Source organism: Camelus ferus, chromosome 27 (genome assembly GCF_009834535.1).
Source record: "Camelus ferus isolate YT-003-E chromosome 27, BCGSAC_Cfer_1.0, whole genome shotgun sequence".
NCBI lineage: Eukaryota > Metazoa > Chordata > Mammalia > Artiodactyla > Camelidae > Camelus > Camelus ferus.
In genome coordinates this window covers 8616518-8636475 of record NC_045722.1, presented here as the reverse complement: position 1 = coordinate 8636475, position 19958 = coordinate 8616518, and the positions used below count along the sequence as shown (strand labels likewise).

Here is a 19958-nt window from a genome sequence, read left to right as displayed (position 1 = left end):
CAACTCCAGTCCCTGCTGCCAGGGGGCTTTCCTTCCCAACCCAGGAGAGCGAGAAGGAAAGCACAAAGGATGCCCAGGACGGACAGAACCAGGGGAGAGCCTGCAGGATCTGCTGTAGCAACATCCAACTTCCCAATAGCCTCTTACACATGCACGCACACACACACACACATGCACACACACACACATACAATCACGCACAGGAACATACACACCCCTAAAACAGACAGGCAGAGAGTCAACTCTTGATTCTTTGGAGATCTAAAAACAATGCAAAGCAATCATCTTCTTTCTCTTTGCGAGGAAGCCCAGACCTCCTTGCATCCAACCAGGAACCCTACTCGACTGCATCCAGCTGGAAAATCTTCAGAGATTATCTGCTAGTTGGAGATTATCCCTCATCGTCTAGAGCAGCGCTTCCCATGGAAATACAATGCAAGTCACACATGTAATTTAAAATTTTCCAGTAGCCACATTAAGAAAAAGTCAAAAGAAAAAAGTGAGGTGAGAATTACTAATGTATTTTATTTAGTCCCTTATGCCTAAATGCCTGTTGCCTCAACATACAAATATGATATGAAATTCTTAATATGGTGTTTTGCATCCTTTTTTAGTTTTATACTAAGTCTTTGAATTCAGTGTATCTTTTACACTTCTGAGCATCTCCACTTGGATGAGTCACATTCCAAGAGGTCAAGATGTGGGCAACGGCCACGGTCCTGGACAGCACAGCTCTAGAGACCCAGAGAGGGGCAGGGCTTTCTTAGTGACCCTCCACTCAAGTGAGCAGACAAGGCTTTGGTGGAAAATTCCACCAGCGAAAGACGTGAGATTGGTGGTGGTTCCGAGGGAGGAAGGCAGGTTAGAGCAGGGCTTCTGGTTTGCTTTTATTCTTAGGATGGCAAAGACGTAAGCTTATTTATAGGCTGAAGAAAGGAATTCACTGCCCGGAGTGGGCTGAGAAAATGGGACAGAATGGGAGTCCTTGGGGACGTGAGATCCCTAAGGGAGGAGGAAAGGGGCCAAGGCAAGGGGTGGGCGGTACAGTCTCAAGTATTAATTAATTAATTAATTAATTAAACCTGATTGATTAGTTAATTAATTTAACTGAAAAGAAACCAGACATGGTGATCAAAGTTGAATAAACCTTCCAAATCACTGCAAAAGTTAAACACACACACACACACCACACAAACACACCACACACACACACACACACACACACAGAGCAAGAGGCAGAAAACAAATGACAAGCGACCATAAAAAGAGAAAGTACAAAAAGAACACAAGTAAAAGCAAATATTCGTTATAATAATTATGATACTGAAGTCAATGGCTTAAGCGTGTCTCTTTAAAAAGATTGCCAGATTTGCCTTCAAGATCTAACTGCGTATCGGTTACGAGAGATAAACAAAATAAACAAAAAGAGTCAAATAAAAGAGTGGACAGAAACGATCAGTGAGTGGTGCTGGAATCAGCCACTTGGAGGAAAAATTTATCTAGAGTCTTGCTTTATGTCAAGCACCAAAATAAATTACAGCTGGAGTAAGTCTGGAAAAAAGGCAAATCATTTAAAAGCTAGAAGAAAGCACTATGTAGGAATACTTTCATGGATGTGGTTCTGTGCTAAACAGTCTTCATATTATATAACTTCTATGATCCTCTCCTAAATATGTAATCAGATATGATAAAGGAAACATGTAACAGGATGTATCTATAGCTATTTTGACAAATTGGAAGCAACTTAAGGCTGTCGTAGTGTAATAAGTAAGTATAAATGAGAGCAAAAGCCTGTACAACTGACATACTTTGAAACAGATAAACAGCAAGGTCCTACTGTACAGCACAGGGAACTACATTCAATAGCTTGTAATAGCCTATAATAAAAAAGAATATGAAAAACAATATATATACTTATAACTGAATCACTGTGCTGTACACCAGAAACTAACACAACATTGTAAATCGACTACACTTTAATAAAAAAAAAAAAAAACAGAAGAAAACACAGCCAAATATGTAATAGTTCTCTGGATGTGGAAGAAACTTTTAACATTAGACAGGAAAAAAACTGTTAGATTTGATTATGTAAAGATGCAAACATCTTTATGTTAAAAAAAAAAAAGAAAAGAAAAACAGCAAACTGAGGAAAGCATGTTCAACAAATAAAACAGCCAAATATTTATTTAACCAAGAGACTGTTCATAGATCAATGATAAAATAATGATCATCCCAATACAAAAGGAGCTGCACCCATAAGGAGGGAAATAAACAGGTGAAGGACGCTGCACTGCACCCGCGTGGAGAGCTGCTCTCCCCTCCGATTTCAGAGGCACGCGTACCGGTCAGGGTGTGACAGAAGCACAAGGCACACTCAGCTAGGACTTTGAGAAGACTGAATGAAGGGGCCATTTACAAAGAGTCGTCAGGGTTTAAGAAAATAACAAGACCTATGAAGGTACCGGGAACTGGCATGAGCAGGAAGCCTGAAGGAGCGTGGGAGGCCATGGCATCACCAGCCCAGCGAGGCTGGGACCAGGACACTGCCAGAACTGCAGGGCCGAGGCAGGAGGGGCAGGGGGAGAAGTCCCGCGGCTCTCGCTTCCACCCTCCAATCTCCTACTGCCCCTCTCATTGCCTGAACTCAGCCAGAAACCAGAGGGCCAGGGGGCCTGGACGATGCCACCTGAATGAGCGTGAGCCCGGGTGCAGGCGGGGCTGGCTTCACGGGCACGCGACCTGTGAAGCCACCCAGAGCCCCAGACTTAGACGGTGTTCAGCTTGGTTTAATGCTCTGCTGTCACCATCTTCAAATTCTCAATAATATTTGAACAGGGGTCCCACCTTTTCAGTTTACATCACTGTGCACAAACTGTGAAGCTGGTGCTGAGTGCGAAACAAACCAGGAAAAAAAAGAGCAGACAACGGGTAGGGGAAGCAAGGAACAGGGAAAACCTGCATAGCAAATATTTTTTTAATTATCACCCAGTGTGGGCTACAACTGAAGAAACAGGTATTCATACACACTATTAGAGTATCCGCCACAGAAATTTGGCAGCACAGATCAAAACCTAAGGTGTATTTACCTTTTGAAACTCCATTTCTAGGATATTATGCTAAAGGGGGAAAAAGTGATTCAGAAAAAGGCAACTATCCGTCCAAAAAAAGGGTGTGATTAATTTAATCCCGGTACATTCTGTAACAGAGTAATATGAGGCTTAGAGAGTTTCAGGGACTTGCCCAAGGTCACACAGGTAATTATTTCTGGAAGCAAGATCTAAATCCAAGTGCCTTGGCTCCCAAATGTGAGCTCTTAACCGTGCACCAGTCCACTTGCCTTGTATACCTGGTCCCCTAAGAAAACCATCACAAACTCGAACAAAATTTCATGGGCCTCAGCAATGTTGATCACGTTAATGAAACGCTGAGAATAACTTAAACTACCCAATAACAGGAAGTTGGTGAACTAGATTACGTACATTCATACAACAAAATACTAAGTACCCACTAAAACTAGCGTTTACAAAAGAATGTCCAATGACATGAGGCAAGGGGCGTGTGTGTGTGTGTGTGTGTGTGTGTGTGTGTGTGCGTGCGTGCTTCCTTCAGGCATATATAGGCACAGAAGGGAAATAACTGACAATGTTAACATAGATTGTCTCTAATATTAGGATTTGGCATGGTTTTAACTTCTTCCTGCTTTTCTGCATTCCCCACACTTCCCTGACTTTGCATAGCTCTGTTCTGTCTGCAACAACCAGGAGCCATGACAGCTTCCAGCCCCAACTCCCATCCTGTCACTGGTGAGGCCCTGGGAGAGACAGCGGCCTGCCTAAGCTCAGAAGCATGTCAGAACACAGCAGGAGTGAAGCCCTTGTCTTTTATCCTCTGTGCCAGGTCTTCCCAACACAGCATTTGAAGTCCATCTAGAGGAGGAGTTGACTAACCACAGGGAGCTCCAGCGGCAAAAGCAGACGTGCTCTATGAGGCTCTGCGTGGCCACGCATGCCATGGAGGATGCTCTCAGAGATGCAAGCGGACCACCACTGTGGGATAGTCCCGCCAGACTAGCAGACACCCACCCTCCCCGAAATGCCCCCCACCACTGGTGTTCCCCTGATACCTGGCAACAACTAATCCCTGCTCCTAAAGACGGTTCGATGACACACTTACTGGTTGAGTTGCTGCGTGTCCTTTGGTGACAGGCTTTGGGAAGCAGGAAGTTACTACTTGGTGCATCTAGTTTTCCGGACTTTTCTCGGGAGGAAGTTGTAGAAGTTTCCTGCAAAACAGTTTCCATCTTTTATTCAGCAAGTTAGTTCGAAGAAAATAACATGCTTATAAAACTGAGATTTCAACACTGATCATGGAAGTACTTAGATTATCTGTCTCCTCCACTAAATCACAGGATCTCTGAGGGCAGGGATTTAGAATTACAGGTCATTCATTAACTAATAGACAAATTAATTCATTTAGTAAAGAATATTAATTATAACATTATATATTTTATATACTACTACAAAGCATATAAATTACAATAAAGAATAATAGATATTGCATAAATGCTGAATAATGCAATAAATGTTGAAAAATGATGTTGGCTATTACACGTCAGGTTCTTTGTTAGGCATTAGTGACTTAGCTGTGAATAAGACAGAGAAGGACACTGGTCTTGGTGAAATGGCATTTTAGTGAAGGAAGACCAACAGCAAACAAAGATAGGAAGATAATTACAGAGAATAATAAAAGCTAAGAAGGAACGAACTAGGACAGTGACATGAATGGGAGGCTGAGAGGTCTGTTTTAGAGAAGACGATCAAGTAAGTTCCATTGTTCTGGCACCTAATAGGCACTTAGAAACATGCATTGAATGACTATTATATAAATAGAGTTCTTGATATTGAACCATCCATGCCTTCTTGAGTGTACCGTGATTTTATCATACTGCTGATTTCCCTCTGTGAAGATTAGATGCAGGACTTTAAAAATCAATATTCTGAAGTTAAATTCAGTTATTATTCTGTTATTCCTTCTTCCTTGCCATCTTGATCAAATGTTCCTTGCTTCTTTTTTATACTAACAATTCGGAAACTCTCCCATTGTACTGAGTTGATAAGCAGCATGTATTAGACGACATACTTGAACTCATCTCGATCAGGGTCAGTAACAAAGGAGAACACATATGACCCTTTCACAGGCGAGATGAGAATTTGAAACAACTTTCCCTCACTTTCCTCTCCTCATCCTGGTATTTTAGAAACAGAGGATAGAGATTGATAATGAGGATAATGGTATGAATTATTTTACTTCTCTTCCCAGAACTGTTCTTTGTATTGTTTTCCTATTTCATATCTTTATTAGCCACAATGATCTTGACTTAATTCTTGAGTTATGCTTGGTTTTATTACTCACTACCATAATCCTTAAGAAAGGAAGAGAGAATGTGTATGTGTGTGTGTTTTCAGGAAAGATGTACAGACAGAAAGCTCTCTGAATGTTTGCATGTCTGAGAATGTCTTCTGTGGTCATCACACTTGAATGATCTGCTGAGTACAGCATTTTGGGATATTGGTTATTCTACCTAGAAACTCAGGTTGGCTCAAATGCTACCCTGATTTAGTGTTCTAGCGTAGAGGTTTGTAGGAGGTACCTGCCACCCTTTTCTGATAGATTTGTCTTATTCAAAGCCAGGCTTGGCAGTGCCTGGTTAATTTCACGTGCCAAGTGTGTGCAGACTTCCAGCACCTGGTGCATTTCCCAGAGTGGAAGGAGGATCTTTGTTGCCTATCTCTGTGCACCAAATCACCCACCCACCCCACCAGCCTCTGGCACTGGGAGCTGGCAGGTGTAGGGGGGTTCTGCTGGCCTCTGTCCCATTCATTCCCAGACCTTCCCCTCCCGTGCAGTCCACGACAGGCTAATGAGCCCTTCCCTCAATCCAATCTCACCTGCACTATGTCATGCAGAAAGTTCTCATGGGTTCCAGAATGTGGCTGGCCCCTTTCCATAGCTTCCTGTTCTGACATGCATTTCTCCCTGTTTGAATTTTTTTTTTTTGATAGAAATTTCTAAGAGGTGGAGGAATTAATAAAGTGGACTCTGTAACCACCTGGAGCCAGAAGTCCACTCACAGCTTTTTTTTTCTTTTTAAAATTGTATCCATTTCTGACACAAGGGGATCCTGCAAGAAACCACAGATCAATTCCCTTTTATTTCCCATATACACCAATGTCTTCCTAGACACTCATCTTCCTTCTCAGCAGCAGATGGTGCTATATCAACCCGAACAAAATTCTCTCTCTAACCAGGGTAGCCCAGGGAAGTTTTTAAAGGAGAACAGGGATTATACAGAAAGTGATTTAGTTCAGTTGAACTCTTGAGACTATATTTCTAGAACTTAGCACAATGACTGATTCTTTGAATTAGCTGTTTTATACAACAGAGTAGTCAAAAGATACCTCTTAACTACAGTAGTTCTCAAAGTCATGCCCTCATTCTAATATCAAGGCTGCCCTCTAACATTATTCCCACTTCTTCATGTTCTCCAGTGAGACTATGAACGTAAGTAATAAAATGCGATTTCAGTAGCTCTTTTGGGTGTACGGAATACAGAGGAGCTAATAAAACAGTCAATATGCCTACTTGTTCAAGTGAAGTCTTGTTTGCAAAAGCACAGTTGAAATGTGTATTTTCCCCAAAACATCTAGTAAGAGGAAGACAAATAAGTAGATGAGGTATACACAAAACATGGACTACTAAACATCTTTTAAAATGATGTTTGGTATTACCATAGTTAGTTAAAAGAAAGATACTATGATCTGAATAGAGTCGGACTACAGTCATGTAAAATTGGCATAGGAAAAGGACTGTAAAGAAATATACTAAAATAGTAACCCTCTTTCATTCATCATGTTTTACTAAGCATTTACTGTGTGCTAGGCCGTCTTCCAAGGGCGAGGGTATGGCAGTACACCAGAACGCAAGGTCCTGCTCTCGTCAATTGGCAGGAGTGTGTTTGGGTGGTGGGATTATAGACTCTTCTTCTCTTTTTTTTACATCTTTCTGTATTTTTCATGTATTCTACAGTGAGCGTGTATTACCTTCCCAATCAGACCAGTAGAGTGATGAATTTTACATTTGTTTCAACTGTCAGATTAGGAGACTTAAAGTGCCTTTATTGTTCAATTTCTTTCTTCTAATCCTCTTTACAAAGCTCCCTGTTCAAAATATGATTTAGAAATTGCTTGACATGTAAAGCCAATTATGGCAGGAGGATCATAGAAAGCGGAGGGGTTTTTTTGGTTCTGTTTTGTTTCTGGTCCAGGTTATCTGGAAATGGTTAATATCACATTCAGAAGAGGGAATCTTCTCTTCCAAAAGAAACTGAACTGGCCGGATGAACCCCTTGGCCGGCCTGTGCTCTACATTTCAGGGGTTCAGCCCTTCCTGGCCATGGCGCAGGAGCAGCAGCCTCTGTGCACGTGGAGCCTCTTCTGCCTGCACAAAGCTGAAAGCACGAGCATTCTCCTTCACAGCTCTATGTCTTCCAACCCATGCTGTCTCAGACACAGATGACAGGCGGCTGCTCCCCTCCTTCTGCCACGTAGCCAGTCTCTGAACTAGCTGGACGTTTCAATAACTTGCGTCTAACCAGGCTACTGCCAAGCTCTTGAACAGTCATGAAAAATCGATGTGCTTCTCTTTGGCACGGCTGTGACATGAGTTTGCTTGCTGGATGGCGACTACAGGGTGGGGGGATGGAAATGTACTAGCATAAACAGGAGATGAGATCTCAGTAGCAACGGTCCTACTGCCTAGCACAGGGAACCATATTCAATACCTTGTAATAGCCTATAATGAAAAAGAATATGAAAAGCAATATATATTTATGTGTATAACTGAATCACCATGCTGTACACCAGAAATTAACACAACATTGTAAACTGACTCTACTTCAATTAAAAAATAAAGATTTAAAAAAAATCTATATGGTCCCTAAAAGCTCCCTAAATAGAGGCAATGCACAAGTTCTGTGGACCTTCTATTTCCTGGATATCCACAAGGATCCAGAGCTCATCCACACTCAGGGCTCATCTCAAGGTATTGTTCATTCTTTTTAATTCATAAAACTTTGCACTTAATGCTTCTCCATCAGAAATGCACAGTGGGAGAGAGCAGAAAGAGGGTCATGGGACCAGCAGCATTAAGCCTCTATGCCCCTGGGCTTGTCAGCGAATTGACTGGTCTCAGTATTCTATTTTGTAAGCTGAAGGGGTGGACTAAACAAATTCTATTAAACAAAAGCAACTTCTGTGGTCCTTGTCAGCTCTATACTTTTGAATGTAACTGATGACTATGTTCGAAGAGCTTTAGGGCTACTGTCCTCTCTGAAATGATCACACGTGAGATCACTCCCAAGGACAAAAATATCTTCCCTAGGCTCCCAGGGACGCCTGGTCACTCTCCGGCTAGGATGTTCTGGGTGGAATGCTTTCTCATCAAAGCAGGCTCTGTAGGAGCCCCACGTACATGTGCACAGCTCGGCTCCCGCGCCAGCCCGCAGAACAGAACTCTTCTGTTCCTGCTCCCAAGGTGGGGCTGCTCTCGAAGCTGAGGATTTGTCACTGAAGTCAGAGGCTGGCAAAGTCATTTCCAGACACATTTCTCCTTGTTCTCATCAGAGGCTGCAACCCAAAGCAGCAGCATCACCTGGGAGGTGGTCTCTACATTTATCAGTCCCACGGGTGCCTAAGTGGGGAATGAGGTGGACTGTCCAGAGTTCACTTTATGGTATTTTTCCCAAAGTAAGGATCAGTCACGTAACTGCTAAGACTTAACAGCCAACCCCAATAAACAGAAAAAAAAACCCCATGATCCTCATGTAACCAAGGAATAAACCCAGAAGGAAGATGCAGAATTCTGGGACATTTTTGTCCTACAAGCAATATTATTCTGGAGTCTAAACTCCTCCCCAGAGGTGAGAAGGCTCTATTGCTCTCTTAGAAGGGTTCACTTTGTATACAGACCCTTGACATTACTGACAGAGCTTAATGCTTCTGGAGCTTGGTGACTGCATTCCTCTTAAATATAAGCTTTTCCATCTTCTCTTTGAACTGGGCTGCTATAGCTGCTCCAGCCTAAGGGAGCCACAAAATAGAATTCAACTGTCCTCTTGATCAAGGCTTGTTTCCTGTGGTTGGGTTGATCATGCAATAGTAGGCTTTGATCTTTAAGTCATGAGGATAAACAACTGGCCCCGGCAGATTGGTTCTGGGATGGTCACATAGTCATGAGGGATGCTGAGGCCACATACCTCCTGATATGGAGAGGAAGAGTGGAAACTAGAAACCTAGGCATCCTCCCGAAGTCCCCCTCTCCTCCTGTGGTCCCTACAGGACCACAATCACCAAGTCCTTGTAATTCTACCCTCTCAAATTTCCCCAGCACATCTATTCTTGCTGCCTATGTTCTAGTTCATGGTATTCCTTTTAGATTAGACCATTAGCATGGCCTAGAGAGTCTAGGAAAAGTATTTTTAAGAATATTTTTAACAAATGGTCTGGGACAACTGGCTAACCACAGGTAAAAGAATGAAGTTGGACCCCCTTCCTCACACCATACACAAAAACTAATTCAAAATAAATCATAGACCTACATGTAAGATCTACAATTATAAAACTCTTAGAAGAAAATATAGGAGTAAATATTCATGACCTTGGGTTAGAGAACAACTTGGTAGATTTGACATCAAAAGCACAAGTGGCAACAAGCAATTCTCCAAGGAAGAAATACAAATGATCAATAGGCACATGAAAAAATGCTCAATATCACTAATTACCAGAGAAGTGCAGATCAAAAACTACAATGAGGTATCACCTCACACCAGTCAGAATGGCCATCATTCAAAAGTCCACAAATGACAAATGCTGGAGAGGCTGTGGAGAAAAGGGAACCCTTCTACACTGCTAGTGGGAATGCAGTTTGGTGCAGCCACTGTGGAAAACAGTATGGAGATTCCTCAAAAGACTAGGAATAGACTTACCATATGACCCAGTCATCCCACTCCTGGTCATATATCCAGAAGGAACCCACTTCAAAATGACACCTGCATCCCAATGTTCGTAGCAGCACTATTTACAGTAGCCAAGACATGGAAACAGCCTAAATGTCCATCAACAGATGACTGGATAAAAAAGATGTGGCATATTATACAATGGAATACTATTCAGCCATAAAAATCAATAACATAATGCAATTTGCAGCAACATGGATGTTCCTGGAGAATGTCATTCTAAGTGAAGTAAGCCAGAAAGAGAAAGAAAAATACCATATTCACTCATATGTGGAATCTAAAAATAAATAAATAAACAAACAAACAAACAAACAGAAACAGCCTCATAGACATAATACAAACTTGTGGTTGCCAAAGGGGTAGGGGGTGGGAAGGGACAGACTGAGATTTCAAAATGTAGAATAGATAAACAAGATTATACTGTATAACACAGGGAAATATATACAAGATCTTACGGTAGCTCACAGTGAAAAAAAATGTGATAATGAATATATATATGTTCATGTATAACTGAAAAATTGTGCTCTACACTGGAATTTGACACAATATTGTAAAATGACTATAATTCAATAAAAAAAGTCTTTAAAAAAGCACAAGTGGCAAAAGAATATATACATAAATGGACTTCTTCAAAATTAAAAACTTTCTGTGCTTCAAAGGACACCATCAAGAGAGTGAAAAGACAACCCTCAGAATTGAAGAAAATATCTGCAAATCATTTATCTGATAAGGGACTTATATCAAGACTATATAAAAAACTTCTACAATTCAATAATAAAAAGACAAATCTAAATTTTTAATGGACAAAGGATCTGATTAGATATGTTCCCAAAGAAGATATTTTTTAAAAAAGCCAATAAAAAAAAAGATATTCAACATCATTAGTGATCAAGGAAATGCAAATCAAAACCAAAATGAGAAAACCACTTTACATCAATTAAGATGGCTATGATCACACTCATTTAACATCCACTAATATATTTGGAAATAATATATTTGGAGGTTTTGGAAAAATTAGAACCCTCATACATTGCTGGTAGAAGTGTAAAATGATACAGATGCTTTGTACACAGTTTGGCAATTCCTCAAAAAGTTAAAAGAGGGTTACCAGATGACCCACCAATTCCATTCTTAGGTATATACTCAAGAGAAAGGAAAACGTACTTCCACAAAAAAAAACTCATACACAAACTGTTCAGAGCAGCATTATACATTACAGCCCAAAAGTAGAAACAACACAAGTGTCCATCAGCTGATGAACAGATGAATAAAATGTGGTATATCCATACAGTGGAATATTATTTGACAATAAAAAGGAATGAAGTACTAATACATGCTATAACATAATGACCCTTGAAAACATTACAGTAAGTGAAAAAAGCCAGGCACAAAAGACCATATATTGTATGATTCCATTTATATTAAATGTCCAGAATAGGCAAATCTATAGAGACAGAAAATAAGATTATAGATCATCAGGGATGGGGTGATAGCATGTGTCGGAGGTGAGGTAGGAATGAGGAGTCACTGCTAATGGGTAGAAGGTTGTTTTAGGGACTGATGAGGATGTTCTAAAATCAGATGGTGGTGAAGTCTTTACACCACTGTGTAAGTACACTAAAAACCATTTAACGGTACACTTTAAACAGGTGAATTGTATGGTATGTGAGTTTGATATTTTTATTAACGATTTACATGGAATATTCACTTATTCATTCATTCATAATCTCCCTGCCCCCAAACTTTTCTGACTTCAATCCCTCTGCAGTCTGCTGACAGCATGATTGTACTTTCTGATTAAGTCTGTGGTGGATTCAAGACCAAAGCCAAACTCCCCGGCATGTCACTGAAGGTCCTTCCTCCTCCAACACTACTTAAATGTAGAAAGGCATTGACATGGTTGTCTACAGTTGTTTTAATGTACCTGATAGGACTATCCCTTCATTACCCTTCTTCTCAACTATTCTTACATGTTTGTTTTTACAAACACATTATAGAATTATGTTGCCTGGTTAAAAAAATTATTCCTCTTACTAATTTGGGGAGAGCTACCTTAAATTTGAAAATAACTTTAGGGAATACCACTTCCTCTAAAAATTGGATACTTTTCTCCAAAAACAGGGTCTATATTTCTAATTATTTAGTAGAAATGGCCCTCAGTGGAATTTTTATTATATTAAGTCCAGTGGGACTTTTGGAAGGATTAAATAAAATAATACATGCCAAGTACCTAGTTCAGTGACCAGCAAGAACCCTAAGAATCCAATCACTTCCCAGGTAGTGTCAATCTACCTCCCAAATACTTCTCAACTCTATCATTTCCTTTTTACAGTCTAGAAATTTATTAGAGGAAATAATAAGGCAAAATACACAAAGATGTGTATACAAAGATCCTCATCATCACGTTGTTTGTAATAGAAAACACGGGGGAAATGTTCAATGGAAGGGAAGTGACTGTAGATGTTATGACGGGAGATTTCTGTTTCTGGCAGGATGGTGGACTAGTTACTTTCATCCTTCTGCTTAAAACAAGTAAAAATGTTGGATGGAATGTAAATGTATCAATGAAATAGCAAATGAGTAAGAAATTCTTGAAAGCCAAAAAGTAAGTAAAGGCTGCACCACAACTTTCCTGAGAGGTAAAGCAGAGCCCATAAGTTGGCTGCTGCTCTGAACCGTTTTATGAACTGACTGAACTTAAACTTCATCTTCTATAGCTTTATGGGATGTTGGGAGCAGGGAAGTTCTGGTTCCTTCTCAAGATGAGAAGTTTAATAGGACTCTCCTCTTACACAGAGGGAGCCCCAAAGGATTTTATCCTCATTTTAAATGTGAACTGGAAATAAATCTATCCCACCCTCAGGAACTGCATGAAGATTGTCAGTCTGGAAATGGCCCTAAATGGAAGGAGGAAAATCCTTCCTGATTTGCTGGTGAATAATAATTACCAGATGGTCCTCACAAGAGTTGGCAACCCTAATTCATACCACATGGATGTCTTAAAAAAACAAAACCCTAGACAAGAATTTAGTCTAAAATGGTTCCAGGCTAGTACTGCCCCAACCACCTGGCGGAAGCAAGTTCAAAACTTCTCTAGGGGAAGGAACCAGCTTTGACTTAAGTCACAAAGAGTCCTGCAGAACAAGTGACAGGTCTTATGAGATCTCAGAGAAAAAAGTAAGAAAAAAATTGTTTAACATAAAGCACATATTGGAATAACGCACCATGTGAGAGAACCAGAAGTAGCAATACACATCAAAATCAGACCTGCAGAAACTTCAAATTGTGGAAATATCAGACACAAAACTTTAAAATATATTTAATATGTTTAAAGAAATAAATGAAATAATTGAAAATTTTTGAGAGAGAAACTTTCTAAAGTTTCTAAGCAGACTTGAAAAAGAACTAAGGTATTTAAAAATAAAATTAATAATATGAAAAAATGAGTAGAAGGATTGAACAGTACATTAGACGGCACTGAAGAGAAGACAAGAGAAATGAAATATAGATCAGAAAAAAGAAACAGATGGCAACAAAAAGAGGTGGAAAATATGAAAGAGAGGTTAAGAAACATTAAGAAAGAATGAGAGAGCATAGACCTAATCTGAGTCCCAGAAAGAAGGAATAGAAATCATCAGAAAGAGACATAATGCATTGTGATAATGCCTGAGGATTTTCCAGTCCTAATGAAAGACATCAATCCACAGATTCATGAAACTCAGTGAATCCCAAATAAGACAAGTAAAAAGACATGCATATTTAGGCAGTTTCTAGTGAAACTCTAGAATATCAAAACATATGAAAGATCTTGAAAGTATCTGGAGAGAAAAGACAGACTATCTTCAAGTGGGCAACAATTAAAACTCATGTCTCAACTATAATCATACAAGTCAAACAACAGTGAAATAATTAATTCAGTGTGAGAAGAGAAAATAACCAACAACACAGAGTTGTATACCAGCTAGGATATCTTTTCATACAGAAAACCTGAGGAAGTGTGCCACTGGCTTATCCTCACTATAGGAATTTCCTCCAAAAACATGTTTTTAGGGGTAAGCAAAGTGGTCCCAGTTTGAAGGCCTGTAGTACAAAGAATGGTGATAACAAGACAGAGTCAATATTTGGGTAGATCCAAACAACAAATAAACAATTGACTGAAATAATACCTGTGATTTTACTAATAAAAAAGAGCTAATTACCTGAAAACATATAAGCTAGGGGAGGGTACTTTTGGAATGAAAATATTCAATGGCTTTTGTATTTTTCCGAAGGAGGGTAAAAGTAAAATTTAATAAATTTTACACTTTGAAAACCTGACTGTGCATGACAAATTTTCTAGGATAACCATGAAGTAATAGAAATAGAGTTATAAACTGAACCAAAAGAAGAAGAGAAATTAAATAAGAAAAACAATAAAGAGACAAGAAAGCAGATAAAAAGCAGGAAAAGTAGAATAAATACTACAAAATGAAATAATTTTGCACACGTGTGCGTGCATTTAAAATAAGTACATACAATCCAGCTAAAAGACAAAAATTATCAGGATGGATTAACTTAAAATTTTTTAAACACTTTATATTTTTAATGAAAATTTAATTTTTTTAGAGCAATTTTAGGTTTACACAAAAATTGAGAGGAAGGTATGGAGATTTACCATATGTGTAGCCTCTGCCCCAACACGTGCATAGTCTCCTCCAGTATCAACATCACTCATCAGAATGGTATATTTTTTATCAAAGATGAACCAGTATTGATATATCATAATCCCTAAAAGTCCACAGTTTGCCTTAGGGTTCACTCTTGGTGTTGTATATTTTACAGGTCTGGACAAATGTATAATGACATATACCCATCATTAGAGTATCGTAGAGTATTTTCACTACCCTAAAAATCCTCTGTGATCTGCCTGTTCATCTTTCCACCCCTGGCAACCCCTGATCTTTTTATTGTCTCCATAGTTCTACCTTTTCTAGAATGTCATATAGTTGGAATCATATAGTATACAGCCTTTTCAGATTGGCTTCTTTCACTCAGTAATATGCACTCCATGTCTTTTCATAGCTTGATAGCTCATTCATTTTATTGCTGAATAATATTCCAGTGTCTGGATATACTACAGTTTATCTATCTACCTACTAAAAGACGTCTTATTTGCTTCCAAATTTTGACAGTTATGAAGAAAGCTGCTATAGACATTTGTGTGCAGGTTTTTGTGTGGACATACGCTTCCAACTCACTTGAGTAAATGCTAAGGAGGGTGAATGGTGGGTCACAATGCATGAGTACGTTTAGCCAAACTGTCTTTCAAAGTGGCTGTACCATTTTGCATTCCTAACAGCAATGTATAAGGGTTCCTATTGCTCCATAGCTCTGCCAACATTTGGTGTTGTCAGTGCTCTGCAATTGGCCATTCTAATAGGTGTATAGAGGTAAACTTGTTTTAATTTGTGTTTCCCTGATGACATATAATGTGGAGCATCTTTTCATCTTATTTGCTATCTGTATCTCTTCTTTGGTGAAATGTCTGTTAAGGTCTTTGTCCCATTTTTTAATTGAGTTTTTGGTTTCTTATTGTTGAGTCTGTATATTTTGGATAACAGTCCTTTATCAGATGTGTATTTCACAAATACTTTCTCCCAGTCTGTGGGAGAGTTATTTTTTATAGTATGTTAATTAAAAAATTTTTTTCATTAAAGGCGAGGGCTTTGAAAAGAAGAAACAAAACCATCACTCTTCATGGAAGACTTGATTATCTATGTAAAAACCAAAATGAAATCTATAGACAAAATATTAGACTTACAAGAGTTTGCAAGATGCTGAATATAATACCAATGTACAAAACCAAATTGTAGTTCAGCTTCTTGGAAGATGGAGGAGACATACTTTCCCCTACTCTGCCCACTAAGTACAACTAAAAATCCTAGATATTATATATAAAGCAAACATAAGAAGACTCTAAATGGTAGAAAGAAGACAGACCAGGCAGAAGCCTTAGGACCCAAGAAACAATAAGGTCATGAGGTCCCTGGGACCACTTTTTGCCTAATACATCCCAAAATTGTCCCTGAAATCAGCAACCTGAAATTGCCAATGGGGCAGACAAAAAAGTTTTGATCAAAGTCTGCCTGATCTCGCTAGCCAAAGGACAAGGAAAGGGACAGCTTAGCAAAACAGAAATAGACAATAACTGTGCTCCTCTGCCAAAGAAAAACGGTGGCCCTAGCTCCACCCATGCCTAGACACCCAGCCTTGCCGGCTATGATGACGCGCTCCACCTCCTCGCCAGGGTGGTGTCAGAGAAGGCTGAGTTGAGTGCTGAGAGTTTGACCCCTGACCCATGGCAAAGAAACCTCTTAACTCACAGTGTGAGTGAAACTACTGGGAGAGAGAGGGCGACTGTAACTCAAACCTCCGCCCAGCAGTAATGAGAAGCCCCTCACCTTGGATGGCAGTGGAGGCCAAGTGGAGAACCTGCATTACTAGCTTGACCTGGCAGTAATGACGCGATTCCTCCTCCTTCCGCTGCAGGAACAGTGTCAAAGAAGGACGGCTAAAATGGAGTGTTTAAATAAGATCCCAGGTCTCATAATAAAACACAAAAATATCCAGGGTTCAGTTGAAAGTCACTCATTATATAAAAAACCAGGAAGGTTCCAAGTTGAATGAAAACAAAATCAAGAGGTGCCAACCGTAGGATGAAAGAAACATTAGAATTATCTGACAAAGCTTTCAGAGCAGGAATCATAAAATATTTTAATAAGTAATTATGAACATGCTTGAAACAAATGGAAAACAATGGCAGGTCTCAGCAGAGAAATAAAACAGATAAAGAATCAAATGGAAATTTAAAACACTAAAAAATATAACTACTGAATTTTAAAAAATGGTGAGGGGATGAAAGAATCAATGAGTTAGAAGACAGTACAACAGAAATTACCCAATTTGAGCAAGAAAGAGAGAAAAAAGGCTAGAAAACATAAGCAAAGCTTCAGGGACCTGTGAAACTATGACGGAAGGTTTAATATTTGTGTCATCAGGGTTTTGGAAGAAGAAGAGAAGGAAGGTAGGGCTGAAAAAGTACTTAATATTAGCAAATAGAATTCCGCAATATATAAGAAGTAGTATAGAAATGGTTGTCTGGGTGGAGGTAGGAGGTGGTAGATAAGTCAGTGTGGTTATGAAGGGGCAGCAGGAGGAATCCTTGCGGTGATGGAAACGTTCTGTGTACCGACTACTTCAACACCAGTAACCTGACTGTGATGGTGTACTATAATTTTGCAAGATGTTACCACTGGGGGAAACTAGGGTATATGGATCCCTTTGTATTACTGTCTTACAACTTCATACGAATCTACAATAATCTTGAAATAAGAGAATTTAAGTTAAAAATTATTTTAAAATCCATTTCTATATGCCAGGAAATAGCCATTAGAAAATAGAAGTATTTAAAAGATAACACTTACAATTGTATCAGAAAATAAAGAATACCGAGGAGGAACCAATCCAACAAGATTTATGTAAGCCCTTTCTGAAGAAAAATGCAAAACTTACTGAAAAGCATCAACTAAGGCCTGAATGATGGACAGATAGATCGTGCTTGTGAAAATGGGAGACTTCTTACTATTATGTATGTAAATGTAAGTTCTTCCCCAAACTCATTTACAAATTTAATGCACATTAACCAAAATTTCAACTATTTTTTAGAACATCACAAACAGATCCTTCAATTTTTATCAAGGATCAAAGGGCCTTTCAAAAGATACAGACCTTAATAAGAACAAAGGGAAATAAATTTCCATACAAGAGAACAATACTTATTTTAGCACATAATGATTAAGACAGTAGAGTTTTGGCATAACAATAACAAACTGACCAACAGAACAGAACAGAGAGCCTAGGATCAACCTCACATTCAGGTGAGGGAACTAACACCATACATCTGTGGGGAAAGATGGCCACTGCAACAGTGGGTGCTGGGACAACTGGTTAACCCTGTCAAAAAAATGATAATGTACCGTATACTTCACCAACATCAATTCCAGGTGGGTTAAGAACCTGAAATACAAAAGGCAAAATTATAAGATATTCCTAAGAGAATAGACATTAAAATAGAACATGTTCACTTTAGATAAGGATAAATTTTTCAAATGAGATGCAAAAAGCACAAACTATGAAGGACATGATTGATAAATGCCACGTTAAAATGGAGAACTTCTACTCATCAATTAAAAGAGTAAGAGGACAAGTGAAAAGCTGGGAGGAAAAAAAGACCCGCAACTCAAAAAGAAAAGCAGAAAAAGCGTGGATGGGCAGGCATATCAGACATGAGGAAGTTCAAAAGTTCCATAAACACATGGAAAGATGTGCAAACCTACTAGTAACGAGGGAAATGCAAATTGCAATTAATATGAAAAAGTGATTCACTAGGCCCCAGACTGGAAAGTTTAAATGGCTGAGGATATCAAGAATTGATGAGGGTGCAGAGCGACCAAGAAATTTACATCTGTTGATAGAAGGGTAGATTGACGCAGCCACTTAAGAAAATAATTTGGTGTATCTAGCACAAGTGAAGATACCTGTACCGTAAAATCACTGATTCCACACCTAGCTTTATGCCCTATTAAAACTGCAGAAATGTACCATGAGACCTGCACAAGAATGTCCAGGGCAGTATCGTCTCTAAAGAGGAGCAAAAGGGAAATACCCTTAGTAGAGTGGATAAATCAACTGTGTGCACACGACAGAACACCATGAAACCGTGACAATCAACGACCCACAACAAAATTAAGTAACATGAATGAATTCCTGGAACATAACGCTGAGTAATAGAAGCAAGTCTACCAAAGAGGAATCACCATGCCACTGCACTGACATCGTCTTCCAAAACAAGTGGAACTGAGACTTCCCAGTTCCAGGACAAGGTGGTGTCAACTCACGTTCCTTCTCCTTGCTAAACACAACTAAAAATCCCTGAAAATTATTCAACAGATAACAATTTTAAAAAAAATTCTGAATGCCAGAGAAGAGAAAGCTTATTGGCTAGAGACCTCAGGACCTGAGGAATGAAAATATGGTGAATTCTCTGTGTTGTTTTTATTAAGTACTATACACCCAGACTGAGCACTGGAGAGACCTGCAACCCAGAACTGCCAATAGGCAAAGACGAGAAACAAACAAACAATGGTGCCCTTTCCTCTCTGGCCTGGCCAAAAGACCAGGAGAGAGGGAAAGACCAACAACGACCTAGTGGGAACCCCAGCTCCTGCCCCACCACCAGGGCACTGTCAGGAGCATGTGCTGGTAGCAGCAAACCCTGGCAGGTGTCCCCACCCCTGTCCCACAAGTAGGGCGCTGGGAGGTGGTCCAGTCTACCTGCAGTAGTGGTGGCAACAAAGCCCAGGCTGACCCAGACCCCACTGTCCAACTGGGGCACAAGCAGAAGGGAAAGCCGCCCGTCGGAGCAGGATCGGCTGAGTGCTTCATTTTCCTGCCCTCCACCTAGCGGCAAAAGAGACCCAGGCCCAGCAGCTTCTGCCCGTCCCCACCCTGAGTGGCAGGTGGTCACCGGGGATGCCAGGCAAGCCAGGGGAGCTCTCTCCACCCCAGCAGGCAGAACCACGGGGGTTAAGCAGGAGCTCTAGCAGTGCCAGAAACACAAAGCAGACCGGAACAACACTGCGAGGGCTCTGAAGATGAAAATGCCATTACAACAAGAGCCCACAAAAGTAGTCCAGAACTATATACCAAATGCAAGCAGGTGGCCACCTGCTAAAATGGAAAATTTAAACCAGATCAAGAGACTCCAACATAATAATGAAAATGACAAGATATAATTAAAAGTCATTTCTAACAACAAAAACCAGGAATAGGAACCATATTCAATATC

At 39.8% G+C, this 19958-nt stretch overlaps 1 protein-coding gene across 1 annotated transcript in view; it reads right to left on the bottom strand.

Annotated features, from left to right (window-relative positions):
* The window catches only part of IL16 (interleukin 16), a 95678-nt gene that overhangs the window by 39046 nt on the left and 36674 nt on the right, over positions 1–19958 (bottom strand). The window contains 1 exon segment of the mRNA XM_014563393.2: positions 4174–4282. Coding sequence (XP_014418879.2) covers positions 4174–4282 — 109 coding nt within the window.